At 43.4% G+C, this 16,836-nt stretch overlaps 1 protein-coding gene across 3 annotated transcripts in view; it reads right to left on the reverse strand.

The window, feature by feature from the left end:
* Positions 1–2,238: 2,238 nt before the first annotated feature.
* The window catches only part of tbc1d1 (TBC1 (tre-2/USP6, BUB2, cdc16) domain family, member 1), a 71,400-nt gene continuing 56,802 nt past the window's right edge, over positions 2,239–16,836 (reverse strand). For all 3 annotated transcript variants that reach the window (XM_084004843.1, XM_084004844.1, XM_084004845.1), the window contains 9 exons: positions 16,415–16,597; positions 13,312–13,473; positions 12,288–12,446; positions 9,930–10,030; positions 9,619–9,762; positions 8,435–8,594; positions 7,155–7,324; positions 3,672–3,848; positions 2,239–3,582 (listed from right to left, as the gene is read on the reverse strand). In XM_084004843.1, coding sequence (XP_083860969.1) covers positions 3,292–3,582; positions 3,672–3,848; positions 7,155–7,324; positions 8,435–8,594; positions 9,619–9,762; positions 9,930–10,030; positions 12,288–12,446; positions 13,312–13,473; positions 16,415–16,597 — 1,547 coding nt within the window. In that variant the 3' untranslated portion in view covers positions 2,239–3,291. The remainder of the gene's footprint in view (positions 3,583–3,671; positions 3,849–7,154; positions 7,325–8,434; positions 8,595–9,618; positions 9,763–9,929; positions 10,031–12,287; positions 12,447–13,311; positions 13,474–16,414; positions 16,598–16,836) is intronic.

The following is a 16,836-nucleotide window of genomic DNA, read 5'->3' on the forward strand; positions in this document are numbered from 1 at the left end:
ACTAATTATTGTTTATGGTTAATAACTACAACAACTTGGTTCTATTGTAGGGAGAGTCTTCTGCCTCGCCCTTCGCCCAAAGGGCAGCGGGCTGCAGGACAAAGGTTGTTTACACAGCAACATTACTGGAGCTGTCAGTCGGTAGCCAACATGCGTGTTTGCTTCGTGCGATTGTGACAATGGATGTGCAAATGTGTGACACTTTACTGGAAAACAACAAAATTGACATTTCTGACCCACAATGCAATGCACACCGTACACAGCGGGTGATTATGAATCCCACTGCTCGTCTTGACGATACCCGCCCTGCAAAGCAGAGAGTGGGTTAAGGTTAGGCATTGACCTTGACGAGTACGGGTCACAATAACCCATTGTTCGAGACTTGAGCAAATCAGGTTGCCGGTTCCTTGTCGAGCACGGACGCCGAGCCAATCCTAGGCTTGATCGCTCTTTCCAAGAAAAACAATGGGATTCATAATAAAGCAAAAAGGAGGCAAGACTCACACCTGCAAAACATTAAAGGGAAGCTATTATGAGAAACTCACGTTTTCAGTGCTTTTGCACAAGCATTTGGGTGCTGGAGGGCTTACCAAGCCACCCACTGGAATAAGCCAGTCATGTTTTTTGTGGGCCGCCGAGATCAAAACATGGGATTCAACAAGCCATTCAGATTTCATCTGCCTATGTGACCTGCAGGCTCATTACAATATACTGCCACCCCATCTGAGTATACATTTGCAAAGGTGCATGTGTTCTTCACAAGCCAATCAGAGCAGACGGGGCTTTTCAGGGAGGCGTAAAGAGACGAGCGCTTCAGGAGGACTTCATGAGAAAAATCATGCATCTTGAAGCATGTTAACATGTTCTAATAGAAACCAAAAATGTAACGTAAAAGGTCTGAACCTGAAAATGAGTGTGATGTCAAATCACAGTATGATTGATGCATGTTTGCATAATTCTGTTATGCTGAAAAAAAGACGAGTTTGCAGGTCAAACAGTCACGTTTTGTCATAACTGTTGAAGTTGAAACTAGTCCCTCCCTGAAGCTGCGATGCCTGTGTTTGGTACCAGGTCAGATAAAGACACATGTAAGATAATGTTACGTTTGCATGCAAATGAGACATCTAGCCGATGAAAGCGTCATTTAAGCCATTGTTGACATAAAAACATTGATCTGAGCAGCTTGGTACGGTGATTGATTGATAGTAACTGTAAAAACACTACAGTGGGTCTAGGATTGGGACACAGCAGGGTGGAAATGAGTCAATAGAGACAACCGTTTACAGCATCTATTAGAAATGTTGTGAATGTCACCGCTTCAGTGTTTTGTTTTCAGAAATGCAAGCTGGGTGCATTACCAGATTTTAAGGGCACAATAAACTGTATAATATACCTGTAATGGCCTTCTTCATAGGGACTTTTGTTAGTTATGATCATGCGCTCACACCGAAAGCTCCTGGTAAATAAGCGGCTCCACCCTGACCAGCTGGTTGATTAATGGGCACACTCAGAGCTTCTCAAAGGTTTAGGAATGTGAGGGGAAAAGATCTCGCTGGGAGCTCTGTGTAATCATATAGTTACTCTGAGCTGGACTTCGAGGAAATGCAGTCGTACAGAAAACATACAGCACTCAGTCACCTTGAAAAACCAGCACAGCGGTGTTCACATGCACAGAAAACTTTTCCTAATGCTTCTGGAGTTTGTAATAAATAAACCTGAGGTGTTGTTTTTTGCCAAATTCTGTTTCACTTTGTATTTTCCAGATTATTTCTTTAAACTGAGGTTCTTATTGTTATGTACAGGCAGACACAACTTGCCACAACAAGCCCTTTTCTTCCTCTAAACTTCAGGAGGAGTTCCTGCACGTCTGTGCTTTAAATACTGTGTACGCTTTTTTACCATATGCTTGAAACCTTATATCAAGCCCATGACATTCAAAGTAACTGGCGTGTTTGGACAGGAGGTGGGACAATCTACACCATCTTTAACTGTCTGACACACGTGGGTCCAGACAGTATGCAAGTACGCAGGTACACACGCACACACGTACACACACACACGTACGTACACACATGTACGTACACACACGTACACACACACACACGTACGTACACGTACGTACACACACACGTACACACACACAGTGCTGAAAGAATATGAAATGTATTTTAAAGTACAGGATGATAATAATAATAATAGCAATAAATCTATTAAAACAAAACACATGTGCAAGGAGAGTCAGGAGTAAAAGCAAAATATGTTTACAGCGTAAATCAAAAGATTTGTTGCAGCCAGTGAATACAGATTTAGATACGAACGCACCAGGTTCAGGTTGAAGGAATTCAGTGTGTTGGATACAGTAAATGACTCACAGCTGACAGATTGTCTCAACGGCAGAGGTTTCCTGTTTGAAGTTTCACAGATGTGTGTTTAGAAGCAATTTAAATCAATTAATCTGTAAAAAGTCAGCGCTTCGCTTCACAAGGTCGGCACGGCACGGCTGCTGTTGGAACGTCTTCTGCTGAAACCACATCTGCTGCCCTTTGTAGCGAGACGGATCGACGTGTATTCAAAGGTGAAAAAACAGGATGTGAAATGGACTGGATTTATTGTGGCACTCTTCCTGCAAGCTACGCTAACGTTAAAAAGTAAAGAACCAGGAAACACAACCGCGGAGGACCAGAAATACGAGTACGAGCACCACCATCCAGGATCTAACATCATTTAGCTTATGTCATATTTAACTTGTTCTAGAGGGGGAAAAAAAACACTGTCATTAAGTTTAGTTCTTCACCCGTCCCTTCATCTCACTTCCTTGCCATTTCTTCTTTGGAAACTTTTCATCTTTGTATTAATGACTTCAGGTTTCAGGGTCCGACTCTTTGTTCGAGCTTGTTTTATATTAATAAGGACATTCTTTGGCTCGTTTAGCCTTGTTGCATCCAACACAGGAACATAAAACACACGAGTGAAAGCACTCACACAGACATTCAGAGACACAAACAAACATAGAAGTACAGGTGCAAATGTAACTGCTTTGTTGTTACAGTAGAGGCCCAGTGGACAGTGCTTCCTTTGGGGATGGTTGTTCCAATCACATTTACATTTGTGGCCACTTGTGCTGTTTTTGGGATAACACTCTAAGTCTATCCTTTATTGTCCTTCTATCATTCAGCCGCCGGGAAGAGGATAAAGGTCAAGGGAGTAGGGAGGCATTTAAAGGTCTTGCTCGCCCGCCTGCTTCTCCAGTCGACCCTAACCATTCGGAAAAATAATGAGCTGATGATGCAGCTATGAACCTTCTGGAAGAACCATAGGGTGGGGAAGGGAGTCCACAGTCCTGTTGGCCAGCCCATCTCCGTCTTCCATCTTTGCCGTGGCTGTGACGGGCGGGGGGAGCGCCTGTCCGTCAGGGCTGGTGTGTATGCCGAGGCTGGCGAGGAGGTCCTGGAGGCGCGTGACGGTGCTCACCAGCTGCTGCTTCTCCTCCTGCAGAGCGGAAACGTGCTGCAGCAGCCGGCCCTCCGACTGGGCCAGAGCATCCACTCGGCTCACCAGGCTGCAGACGCGAGCCTGGGACACCTGAGGGGGAGAATGATGCTTGAGATGGAAGAAAAAGGCAAGATGACTTTTGTCTCCATTTGTGTGTGTGTGTGTGTGTGTGCGTTTACCTGCAGCTCCTCAAGCAGGTCGAGGTTCTGCTGTCGGAGGCTCTGATTGGTCCTCTCCAGCTGTGCGGCTCGCTGGTGTTCGTTGAGGGTCGGGGAGGTGTCCAGCAGCTCATCCTGCAGGACGTGGTACTCCACCTCGTAGGCCTGGAGCTGCTTGGACAGGTCCATCTGACAGACCTAATGAACGCAGAAAGGTTTAAAGCTGCAATCTAAAAATCCTCTTACATCCTATTAAATAAATGAAAACTTGCACATTGGAAGAACATGGGAAGAAAATGACTTTACTCTCCCAACCACTAAAGTGTGGCTGGGTTACTTTAACACTTAAGATTCACAGACTATTTAAAACACGAACTTTTGCTAACCCCTCATTAATTACCTTGCAGCTTCAAATGAGAAGCAGATCTTTATCTTTTACAAGAATGTAAATTAGATCTGAAAGGAATTTGGACACGTTGGGCTGACAGGGTTGGGTTATCTTGATTCAGGGTTTTTGTCACTTACTGATTGATTGTGTGGACAGCTTGAAAATCGTTTTTTTTATATGACCCCAAGAAATGTGTTTGAAACACAGGTTTGCTTAACACTGATGTACTTCATCCCCAAAAATGAGAATTTGCATATCGGTTACTCACCACATGTTGAATGCTTGAGGAAAAATGTGTTTTTCTCACATGCATCCACAGTGAGCAAAAGAATCCGAAAACGGAGAAAAGACTCGATGAACTGATGTAAATGAGGTCCCTTTAAAACTCACACAATTCGTGTAGCGTCGTCCAATCTGTGCCAGCGTGAGACTGTTCATGCAGACGGGCTTTAAATAGGCCACGTTTACTTCAATTCATCAAGAATGTCCTCTGTTTTTGGATTATCTGCTCACCCCAGAGGCATGTCAGAACTCAAGGTAACGGGATGAGGGATTGATTTGGGGGGTTAAGTACTCCTTAACTAGTCTTTTTTTGTAGTTTGGCCATCATTTCTATCTGTTTTGATCAAATTATTATATTCTACCAATAACATTTCTGAGATCTAACAACGCAACAAAGCTACAATAAAGTCTGTCAGGGCAGAAAGGTTGTAATCACGAAAGGATTTGATTTAAAGAAGATTCAAAACAAGGCGTTTTGGCTTATTAACTTATTATTTGATCATGAACGGACCAGAAATGTCAGTAACGGTTGTTTTACAACTGTGGGAAGTTAAAAAGGTCAAGGTCTTTAAAACAACCTGATAGTAGTAATAATAATACAAATAATAGTAATGACAATAACAATAATAATAACAACAACAATAATAATAATAATAATAATAATAATAATAATAATAATAATGAGGTAGTTAGGAAAGCATTTTTCTTTAGTTTGGCTAATCTGCAGGCTGGTTAAAAAATACAATTGTCTAAATTCATTACAGCAATGTCTAAACTTGGTGAGTAAATGTTTTATCATGAGAGTAATTACAGAACTTCCCCTGAAGGTGTTTCCTGTTTATGTCACAAATCACAGATTAGTGGCCTGCATAAGAGAAGATCAACAAAGGAGTCTGTTTTGCATACATAGCTCCGAAGAAATCTTGTAAACACACTCCCCGTTTTTTTTTGGTGAGTGAAACTGTGAGTCACACCACCGTTAACATACAGACACCCTGGATAAGTGGCACTCGAGGGAAAGTACCGGCAAGCTAGAGCGTGACTCAACACCCGTTTGCTATCTCATGCAAATTACATGGTAAATGCATACTTTCTAAACTATAGAGTACCTTGATAACATCTCTCTACATGTCTCCTCGCAAACTCATGCCAGCTGCTTTCATCTCAAGGTCACTTCTCTTACTGTAAAGATTAAACGCTCCGTCTTGACATCAGTTTACATGCATCCAACTCATGAAAGCGATATAACATAAGGATGGCAAGGGTAAGACTTGACAAGCCGAGGCTTCTTCCTATCCCTTTTCAAACGAGTCTAATATGTATTATGTTGAAATTGCTTTTTATAATATTTATATATATAGTTTGAAATAAAGTAAGAAAGAAATAATTAAAGTCTGATGGCGACTCTTCAGTTATGGGAGTCATTCAACGCCTGTGCCTGATGTTGTTGACATGTGGTAGCTTTCCTGTTTTTTCTACTGCAAACACTGTCGTATGAGGTGTAGGTTAAAACCACGTCGGTGATCTCTGCTTTAAGGAGAGGGTGAGGTTCACGCAGAGCACACCCGCCACTTACACACAACACCATTCTCCATTTTTGTCCTTCTGTTGGAAAGCGATTACTGTACGTCGTCTCTTTATCACCGCCGTGAGTTGTAAACTCTTTCTTGATCACATTTTGTGACACTACGCGGTCACACACAGACGTACAAGATCAGAGTAGCTACAAGAGGCCAATTCACTCCAGGTGGTGGACACTACACACACTACACACACTACACACACACACACACTACACACACTACACACACTATGAAGGTAAATCGATGTCAAAACACTTAGAAAAATGCGCAGCAGCGTGTGTGTGAACGCATGGTTATTTGTTATGCGTGCGTGCGTGCGTGCGTTGTCGTGCGCAGGTTGTATGTCACGCGTAACAAGAAGCTGTGTACATATGAAGCAGCGTGCGCACGTCTGTCTGTCACTGTTTGACAAATGTTGTTACGCGTTCACACGCACGTGCGGTCGCAGATTCTGATGCTGCGCGGCCGGAATTGATCTGCTGTGCGCACCTACTCCGCGTAACTTGAACGCGTAATGTAGTTGGCCTGTTCATTTCAGTCAACCAGGGGAGGCAACTACATTACGCGTTCAAGTTACGCGGAGTAGGTGCGCACAGCAGATCAATTCTGGCCGCGCAGCATCAGAATCTGCGACCGCACGTGCGTGTGAACGCGTAACAACATTTGTCAAACAGTGAGAGACAGACGTGCGCACGCTGCTTCATATGTACGCTAAAAAACGCATGAATGTTACGCGTAATTACTCCGCGTAATGTGATCACAGGCGTGCAGCAGCCATCACGCGTGAACGTGCGCGTGAACGCGTGACCATTATAAGTCAATGAGGAAACTACATTACACGTCAGGCGCTGTGTGCTGCACAGGCGTCAAAGCACGCGGGTGTGACGCGCTCAGTTGATAGTTGCGCAAGTAATATGAAACGATTCTGACGCCACACACACACACACACACACACACACACACACACACACACACACACACACACACACACACACACACACACACACACACACACACACACACACACACACACACACACACACACACACTTTGGAAAATACTGACTACAAAGTATATATATAAAACATATAAAAGTAACGCAGACTATTTCTTCAGCAAATGCAATTCAAATAACTACAATCCACAAAATGACAATAAATAAGATCAGGGTCATCACAACCTCATACTGTATTTCAGTTTGGCAGATGAGTGAATAAAGAAGAAGTTGATCTGATAACTTGTGATTCTAACCTGGTTGATGGTTTTCTCCATCTGCACCAGGCCCAGGTTGGGCAGCGTGGTCTTGATGAAGTCCACTATGGACTCCAGGCTGTCATGCTGAAGGATCAGAGGCTTGTGGCTCCCTAGCAGGCTCAATGCCACCTTAAAGATGACCTCTGACCCCTGCAGGAACAACATATCTGGACAGAGGACAAAGAGGGGTCAAAAGGTTACAGAAGAAGTTCATTTATTAGGCAACAGTAAAATAAATAATGCAAACGCTTACAGCACAGCTTTACTGTGTTGATTGGTGACTTAAAGGTTGTTATTTTAAATGATAGATGCTTTGACGTCAATAAAAAGCTCTAAAGCAAACATAAATACAGGCCAGAGACTGAGTAGGTGTGTGCATTTGTGTGCGTGCTTTGAATGTATCAGGGTGGGGTGAGGGTTTGGCAGGATTGCATGAGATCACACAACAGATTATGGAATGGGAGCGGAGCTGTGGAGCCCCACATACTGTATGATATCAAAGAGTTCACAGAGCTATGAAGATACCCTCTCACCACACACACACACACACACACACACACACACACACACACACACACACACACACACACACACACACACACACACACACACACACACACACACACACACACACACACACACACACACACACACACACACACACACACACACACAGAGAGTTATGCTCTGATGAGCACAAGGAGACAGAGAGTCTGGATCACTGACTGAGCACCATGTAAGAAATTAGGCATGAAAACAAAAGTAAGAAAGGAATGTGTGTGTGTGTGTGTGAATATATATGTATATATATATATATATATATATATATATATATTGTAAAAGGTCACAGGAAAACAACTGCCTGTACCTGACAAACACTGACAAAAAACTTTATCTCAAATGTGTCTGTACGTGCCTCCCTGAGACTTTATCCCAAAGAATCACTGTCATACATTTTCAGTTTAGACTGACAACATAAAATGCCACTCCCATCTTCTTTTCCCCTCTGCAAAACTTATTACATAACTTGTTTGTACTTTACTTTCTACAACTTCTATTTCCTCCTGTACTACTCAGCCACTTTCCTCACCCCTTCCATCACTCTGGGTCCAAGATCTAAATCGAAATGTTGACTGGGGAGTGGAAACAACCTCTCCCCCCCCCATCCCGATTCTATCCTACATCTATGTTGCAGAGTGTTTTCTCAGGGAGAAGAAAAAGCGTGGTGACGAAGTCAAACAAGAGTGTGGTCTCTGAGTGCAGATCTCAAAGCTTACCGAAGACTCTGGCCACGAAGCCGAGGGGGAAGTGTGAGGCGAAGGCGGTGAGAAACCAGGGGGTGGCATACAAGCTGGGTCCGATCTCGTGCTGCTCGAGGTGGCTGTAAAGATCCCTGTGGTAGTCGTGGAGCAGCCTGGACAACTGGTACATCTGAATCTGATACAAACGGCAAACCAGATATTGTTTTGGTTGACTGGAATGCGGTTTTGAGTACATTATGTTAAGATTTTACTTAAACTATTTCACTCAAAGTTGGATTTGTCGCACATTAAGGGACTAAAGTAGAGCTCACACACACACACACATATATATAAAAAGTGTTTATTGGCTCAAAATAAGAATGAAAAAGAGGTGCAGACCGACTTGTGTTAGAGGAGTAGCCTGCCTCAGAATGTAAATGGAATGTGATTCATTCAGTTATTTTGAAATGGTAGTGAACGGTACTACTGAGCAACTCGATTTCAGCAATAAAAGACGTGTTCTACTTAGAAAAAAAAGAAAACTTTTTACTACTGATATACTATTTTGTTTTGAAAAAGATCCCGAATGAGGGCTAGCAGTCGCAGCGCCGCAGTAGCAATGCTGTGTTGACCGGGCATGTGGCTGCTCTGACCTGTTTGCATGGGCGCCCATATGAAAAGCAACGAAACCGAACGGCGGCGTAACCGTAGACATAATAAACTGCGTGATAGTGACGTAGTACATTGGGTGTCGTTACTCCCTCATTCTTGTGTCTGTGCAGAAAAACAAAACGTACGCATGTGTGTGTTTATCACATGCTAAACATGGTATGATGAAACTGGTAAATCGCTCACCCATTAAGTATATATATATATATATATATATATATATATCTCAAATGAAAAGACTGAGTGATGAATGGACATACAATAAGAGCTGCAGTTGTCTCTTTGATGTAATTGAAGTATGTGAGTAACAGATCAAGATTAAAGTGTGCAGGGGACACTGACAGCGCCTCTAAGTGTGCAATATATGTGGGACAAAGAGACTGTGTGTGTGTGTGTGTGTGTATGTGCGTATATGTGTGTATGTGCATATGTGTGTGTGTGTGTGTGTGTGTGTGTATGTGCGTATGTGTGTGTATGTGCATATGTGTGTGTGTGTGTGTGTGTGTGTGTGTGTGCGTATGTGTGCGTATGTGTGTATGTATGCGTTTTACCTGCAGGATAATCATGTCAGGTCGGTATTGTTTGCGGAGCCCCACGTCATACATTAGAAATTTGAGCATGTTAAAGGCGTCCTCTTCACCCAGGTGTAGCAGCAGCACTCCCGCAATGAAGGACAGGCCTTGGCAGTAGCCCACCTACAATTACAACAATAACAAACTTGACATCTACACAGACAAGGAAGAGGAAAAAGGCTTAAAAGATAGGTGACAGTTCCATTTAGTCATTCATCGACGGAGGAGGAGAGAGACGCCCAAAGAGAAAGTGAAAGAAAGAATACGATATAAAAAGAACTAAATGATACCTCAGGGTCCAGCAGCGAGTAGGCTTTCAGTAAATTATACAGAGACAGCTGTCCTGCCCCCAGCTGTGCTTGGAAATACGGATGAGTGGGAAAAGTGCGACCTGGGACAGAAGAAAAGAGCAAGATATAATCTATATTGCAAAAACATCTGCAAGTGCTGCACCAGAGAAAGTATCCACTCCAGGTCTGAGATCAACCTGATGAAACGATGATTTGTTTTTGTCTGACATATTCCTGGAAAGAATATGAGGGAACTATCTACAAGAGACTGAAGCCTCTGGGTGTGTACAGGTGTTTGATAATAATAAGGGATGCTACAATAGAAGATTTTATCAAGAATTGGATTAAAAAAAAAACACTAATCATGGGAAGTTTTCGTTATCTGGATAATCGAATTGAAAAAGCTGTCTTGTATCATGTCATAAAAAAATAGAGTCACAGAACTTATAATGAACTTATTAAAGATTATTTGATAATTTTTTTCCACTAAAAAACAAGTGATTTCTTCGTGATTCAATAAAAACATTTGTTTCTGAACAAAATGAAAGGCAAAGTGATTCCAGTATGTTTTAGTGCCATGTTTAAAAGTTTGAAGCATATTTGAATAATTGCCGGGATAATATCGTATTTATTTTGACCAGGGTCATTTTCATATCGTCCCATGCCTAGTTTGAATGAAGTATAAACTCCGCTAAACTTTGCCCTAGACTTCACACTTTACAGTTGATGTATGAAAAGGAGCATGAACATGTGCTGACCCATTTCCAAGTACTCGCGCTTACAAACACGTTCCTGAAAACACCCAGCCTTAAGCGAAGTTCGCATACCCGCCTTCAGGAACACAAGACGTAGCGATGGACAGGACGAGCACCCTGACAACATAATGACCTGTGATCTGTATAAGAACATTGTTAATGTGGACGGCCTGGTAATTGGCAGGTGTGTGTTTTGGGAACGAGCGCTTCTTGACTTCTAGTTTGTGACAGTGAGGCTTTGGAGAAGACAATGGCGATCTGCATGAGCGCGTATGCGTGGAATGTGCTGTAGGGGCTCTATGTTTGGGGAGCCCCTCCCCTGCCTGAAGGAAAGTGTGCATTGAAATGTAAGGTGTGGGAGTGCTGAACGTTACAAATTCTCCTTTCTAGATATTTGCATTCAAACATTTGCATGTTATGTGAAGTAGACAGCCTTTGGTTGCCGTGCAGTTTCTACCTGCGAACCGCTTTGCTGCTTCAGTGTCGTGAACACTGTGTGCTTTTATCTCACGGCACATGACACCTTTACATCTGGCCATGTCAGCAAACCGTCGGCGTGTATCTTGTTACCTCCCCACCCTATTTGATGTGAATAACATGATAGATGGAAGATGCAGGGTCACAGGGTCAACAGCAAAAACAGGGGAGGTTAAGTGCTACCGAGATGGATGTGTGGGTGGGTGTGTATATATGTGGGTGTTATGTGGGTGGGGTGTAGGTGCCGTGTGTGGGTTTTTGGGTGGGAGGTGTTGGATACATTTGAGGGTGAAAGCGTTGAAACCTTTGTAATGTACTCTGTGCAGGGTTTCTGCAGAGTTCACCAAATACATTTTTTTTTTACCTTCCAAGGCAGCAGTGTGTCACAATGTCACGGGTAAACACAACAAGCACGGGATCACAGTAAGCCGAAGCATGGACCAATCAGCATCTTGTGAGAAGCTACTGGCAGTAGGGGCGTGGCTTAGGTGTGTGAGTGTGTGATTACACTGTAGAGGTTAGCATAGAGGCTACAGTACATCAGTTATACCAGAACTGTTAAGTAGTTCTTCATTGAAAGAAGAGCAAAGACGGCACGGAAGGCTTTGCTCAATGGAAGATGTTCTTCTCGCCGACTGGCTTCAGTCCAATCACCTGCCAAGTGTTTTTAAATGTGTTTTCAGTGACAGCTTCTGAGATGGTTCGGTGAAACAAACCATCTGCCGGATCAGGCTACTTTTAATACCACAATGTACTACCTCTTTCACAATCACACTCGGCAAACAAGAACAGAAAAACCAGTAGAGACAATGAGGTCTGCAATTATTTAGAGAAGCAGTACATTGATGTGGTGACATGTATACCACCTATTTGTCAGTACTTCTCAGCTTTACATAATCATTTCCAGATACAATAGTTAAGGATAGTTTAACCTTGTTAAATAATAATTTAGTTCAAAGCTTTTGCTAAAAACGAGTCAATGAGCTGCCTAGCCGCTGTGGCTAGCCGTATGCAGATTGTGTAATGTCTCCCAGCAACCAGATACAAAAACAGCGATAACTAGTGCTATTGTCTATGCCGTTTTCCCACATGTGTGTGTGTGTGTGTGTGTGTGTGTGTGTGTTACCCAGATCTATGAGGATGGCATGTTGCTGCGAGGTGAGCTGTTTCAATAGCTCTTTGTATGGACCTTGATTGGCAGGGGGTCGGGACGGGACCGTCTGCCTGAGCAGGTATTGTTCAGACAGAAACTTCCAGATCTCGCCTCGATGTTGCCTTGGGACACCTGTCGGAGAGGCGAAGGAGGATGAGGGAGGGGTAGTAGAATGGTGGAATGACATGTTAACAAGCTGTCGCTGGAAAATGGATTTTTACCAGCAGTATGCAAATCTTGAGGAGATCTGAGGTCATGACTTGAAAAATGTGGTTCATTTCAGAGTCTAGTCAAAGAAGTCATATCTTGCCTGTAAAAATACCTGTCAGTCAAGTCATTCGGTAGTATGTTCCCTTGATAGTAGAACTCAGTCTTGATTTAGAAAACGCAAATATGGATGTGTGCAATAGTTCAGAAGGTAAGCCTTGCATTTAGAAGGTTTATCTTCAAATCTGTAGTGCCATATTTGGTTGTGAGAGTCGACGAGCCGTGGACGGCAGGGCGTTCCATTTCTAGACCGTGCAACACCACGGGGGAAGATGTTTGAACATGCAACCTTGCAGCTTTACTCCTGTGCAACCACTGTTTTAATGTGATGTCATCACCGTATATCTCAATCAAGCCCTTGATGCTACTTCAGCTTTAACACAGCTTTTCATTGGCCAGTAGCCTTTCTGTGTGTTTGAACTTTGAGCTCTCCCCTGTTGCGTTTGAGTCCAGGGCAGAGGAGATAACCTTCCTGCTCTCTGTGCAGAACATGCTGATACTGGAACACACACAGAAGGTAAAGCCTCTGACTTTACTGTGCACAAATTTTATTTAGCTTTATTTGGCAAAAGAACCTCGGCTGAAAAAGGAGAGAAGTTACAAAACATTTTTTTTCAATTTTGGAGCTTTACATATAAAGCTTTGGTCAATATTTGCTAATACCTGGTGATTAAAAAAAGAAAAACTTTCCAAGAGGCACTGATATGTATTTGTGGAGCCAAATATGTACCTTGTGCAACGGCAGCATGTATGGACTCTGTGTCAAATTTGACCTTTGCCCTTGCAGGAGTACCCAGCATCTTCTCCCAGACCAGAGTGACCTCCTTCAGACACGGGGTGATTTCCTCGTAGTCCAGCTTCAGACGCTTGTTCTGCAGATCGCTCTCTGAGGCTACAAACCCACACACACACACACACACACACACGCACACACACTCTAAATAAGCAGCATTCTCAGGCACAGAAAACCTTTTTTCTCAGGTTGTGAGAACAGTCGTCAACAGGGAATGTGGAAGGAATAACTGCAGGAGCAACGCTGCTGGTTGAGCACCATGTTTAACTTTTCAGTTGTCCTGCAATTACTGAATTTTTCTTCCAACTATTTTCATGCAGCAGAAACAAGTTGTGAACACAGCATTGACGCAATCTCCTTTTAAGTTGATCGATGCAACTTGTTTAGCAAACAGCTGCCATTTCAGTTACATCAGTAGTTTGAGAACATTACTGTGAGTCCAACATTCACTTTCGTTTGGCTCTGTGACTATCTGCTGTTTCACTAAGTTCACCTAACTGGCTGCAGTTTGGGGCTGAGAGGGTAACACATATAACAAGTATTTGTTATATCCAATCACATTGTAATTTGGAAGTTTGAGTAAATCAACGAATATCTGAGGCAATATGGCAATATTATGCTGGCTTTTTTTTCCTTTTGTGCAACCAAATGTGACATTCACACATAAATTAAACAGAAAGGCACAAACCGTTGCAACATGTTAACAGTGATCAAAGAAGGTGAGGGCACACCCAGCGCCCCTCATCTGTTCCTCTCTTTCTGACAACACCCTTCCTCTCTTTCCTCCCTAATCTCTTCACCCACAGCCCTTCCTTTTTCTCTCTCTTTTCTGCCTACGCTCAACTCTTTCGTCTCATTCATTCCCACATTTGTCTCATCCGTCAGCCACACTCTCCCTCCCTTGTGGACTTCCCCACCCCTTCCGCTCATCTGTGGTGTCCACCCAGTGACCAGCTGCAACCCCGGCAGAGCTAGGGGGGAGTGACATCATCACTGCCGGACAGGAAAGACACAGGGGTCCGTTTCCTGGTTCAATCTGAACCGACACCTTCCTAGTCTACTGAATGGAGGCTCAGTCTTGACTTATGTGGTATGACGCGGTGTTACTGGAGCTGCGATGTTGGGGGGTTACAGCAGACGGTGCTAGAAGTAAAGGGATGGTGTCTGCTCAGGTGCCCTTTGGGTGCTCTCAGCCTGACAGAAGCCTTTGGGTGCACTCGGCTGGATGGAAGCAGATATACAATAGTCTACTGTAGACAAAAGTAGACAACCCAGGAGAAAAACATTTTTAAAATAACTTGGCACAAGACAAATTGAGAACATCTCTAGAGTTTTATGGAATGCTAAACATCATGACCCCAGCAATCAAAGTCAGAGAAGTAGCGGGGAGCGACCTGGAGGGCGTAACCTGGATAATAAAAAAGAAAACTTGGACGGAGCAGATAGCTGACACGCCTGGAGTAAGAATAGATGCCGCTGGAGAGCCATGGCTCTGCTGTCTGTCTTATCAGCTGTCTGGAGCAGACAGCGAGCGCGCTATTCTCCCCACTCTCCAACCTCTCCTCCCGCTCTCCATTTCTCTCCCATTCTCCGCCCATGATAACACACAACAAGATAGGATACCCCACCCTGGAGCTGACAAAGACACACACACACACACACACACACACACACACACACACACACACACACACACACACACACACACACACACACACACACACACACACACACACACACACACACACACACACACACACACACACACACTTTCACAGTTGACCCATAAAACAGGCAGCAGTGTGAGAGATAAACACAAAGAATAGAAGACAGGGAGTTGAGCCCTACCCAGACAAATAACGGATAGAAAAGGTGGGGCACAGTCTGTGGGAGAGATAAAACAATATTAAACTTATAGAATGATGCCACACGCTGCAGACATGTATGTGTGAGTGCAGCGCGTGTAAGGTCCATGCACGGACTTGTTTTTCTTTCATCAATATTGACCCACATTCTCGCCATCCACACCCTGTTATGTAGGCAATGATTTCTATCTGTGTGATGGATGAAGTGTTGTGTGTGTGAAATAATGGTTTGTATACAGTGCGGGTAGTTAGGGGTGTGGTGCCTGGGTAGGTGTGTGTGTGTTGATACGTGCCAACTGGGTCAGGAAAGAGGCGGTGTGCTTGGCAAACCCTTACATAAGCCTCCCAGCAAGCGCACGCACACACAGCTATATATTATATAACCTGTTCATTTGTGATGGGACTAAATATTAAAAGAAACAGGTGGGCACTTGATTCCCTCACCTGTGGGTGTGAACACATCTGGACAGGCACGCTGCCAGAAACGGATTTAAGAAAGACGACTTGTCTTGCTTCAGCCTCCAGAGAGACAAACTCGTCATTTAATTCAACAGCGTTACCAAGGTAGTCATACCAACGGCACTTAATAAAACAAAACTGACTGCTGTTCTTGTCATCATGCTGACAGACATCACATCCAATCCTACTTTGCAGGAAGAGGCAATGAAATGTATTGGGATTCAGTAACATCAATGATAGTGGCTTATATAAGGAGTATTATAGATGTGTATAATCTGTATTTACGTTTTTGCTGTTCTTGCTGCCATTTTTGGTTTTTAAAAACCTTAAAGTCTGGAACAGCATTTCCAGAGCATCCATCATCCGTGTGACCTCACGTTGAGAAGAATTTGATCGTTGAAAAGATGAACTCACGACCTTTTGTAGCTCTGATTGATGAATGGATGTCACGATATCATTGGTTGAAATAGTCACGCTAATGTAAGCTTGTGTCATATTTTGTTTTCCAGGATGAAAAAAACATTCAAGTCTTTAATTCACTTTGACAGGCATGGCACGGCACACTGTAATGCTAATTATAGGATTATAGGAGATTATACTACTCTTTGCAGTGGATCTTATTTACACTTGTTTGTTTCGTGAATATGTTTGAGGATGTAAACATCCTCAAACATATTCACAGGGCATATTCAATGCCCTTCATCTATCCAACTCACCCTGTAGTTTCTGGTTCTCCATCTCCATCCTCTGCAGCAGGATCTGCTGCAGGATGGCCTTCCTCCAGAGTTCCCTCAGCTCTTCTTTGCTCCTCTTCGTCCTCTCCTCAGGCACTGCCCTTATGGACAAGTCCCCACTCCCTCCAACTCCCACATGGCCCTCGAGGCAGGGATCGCCCCGCTCTGAAGAACACATTATATTATATCAGATCATGCTATATTAGGTGTCCACTGCAGCAGCAAGATACAGCAAAGAAATAACAACAGAGAGAACACTATAAAACAGTGATACATTATGAAATAATAGAAGTTTAAATCATAATAAGTATTTATCAGGTTCTATGAAACGGTAGAGAGGAGAAAGGAAATTTCTATATTCAAGGGATGAAAATGATTTTATCTGGGGGGGAAATTTAAACTGA

Source organism: Eutrigla gurnardus (genome assembly GCF_963514095.1).
Source record: "Eutrigla gurnardus genome assembly, chromosome: 3".
Taxonomy (NCBI): domain Eukaryota; kingdom Metazoa; phylum Chordata; class Actinopteri; order Perciformes; family Triglidae; genus Eutrigla; species Eutrigla gurnardus.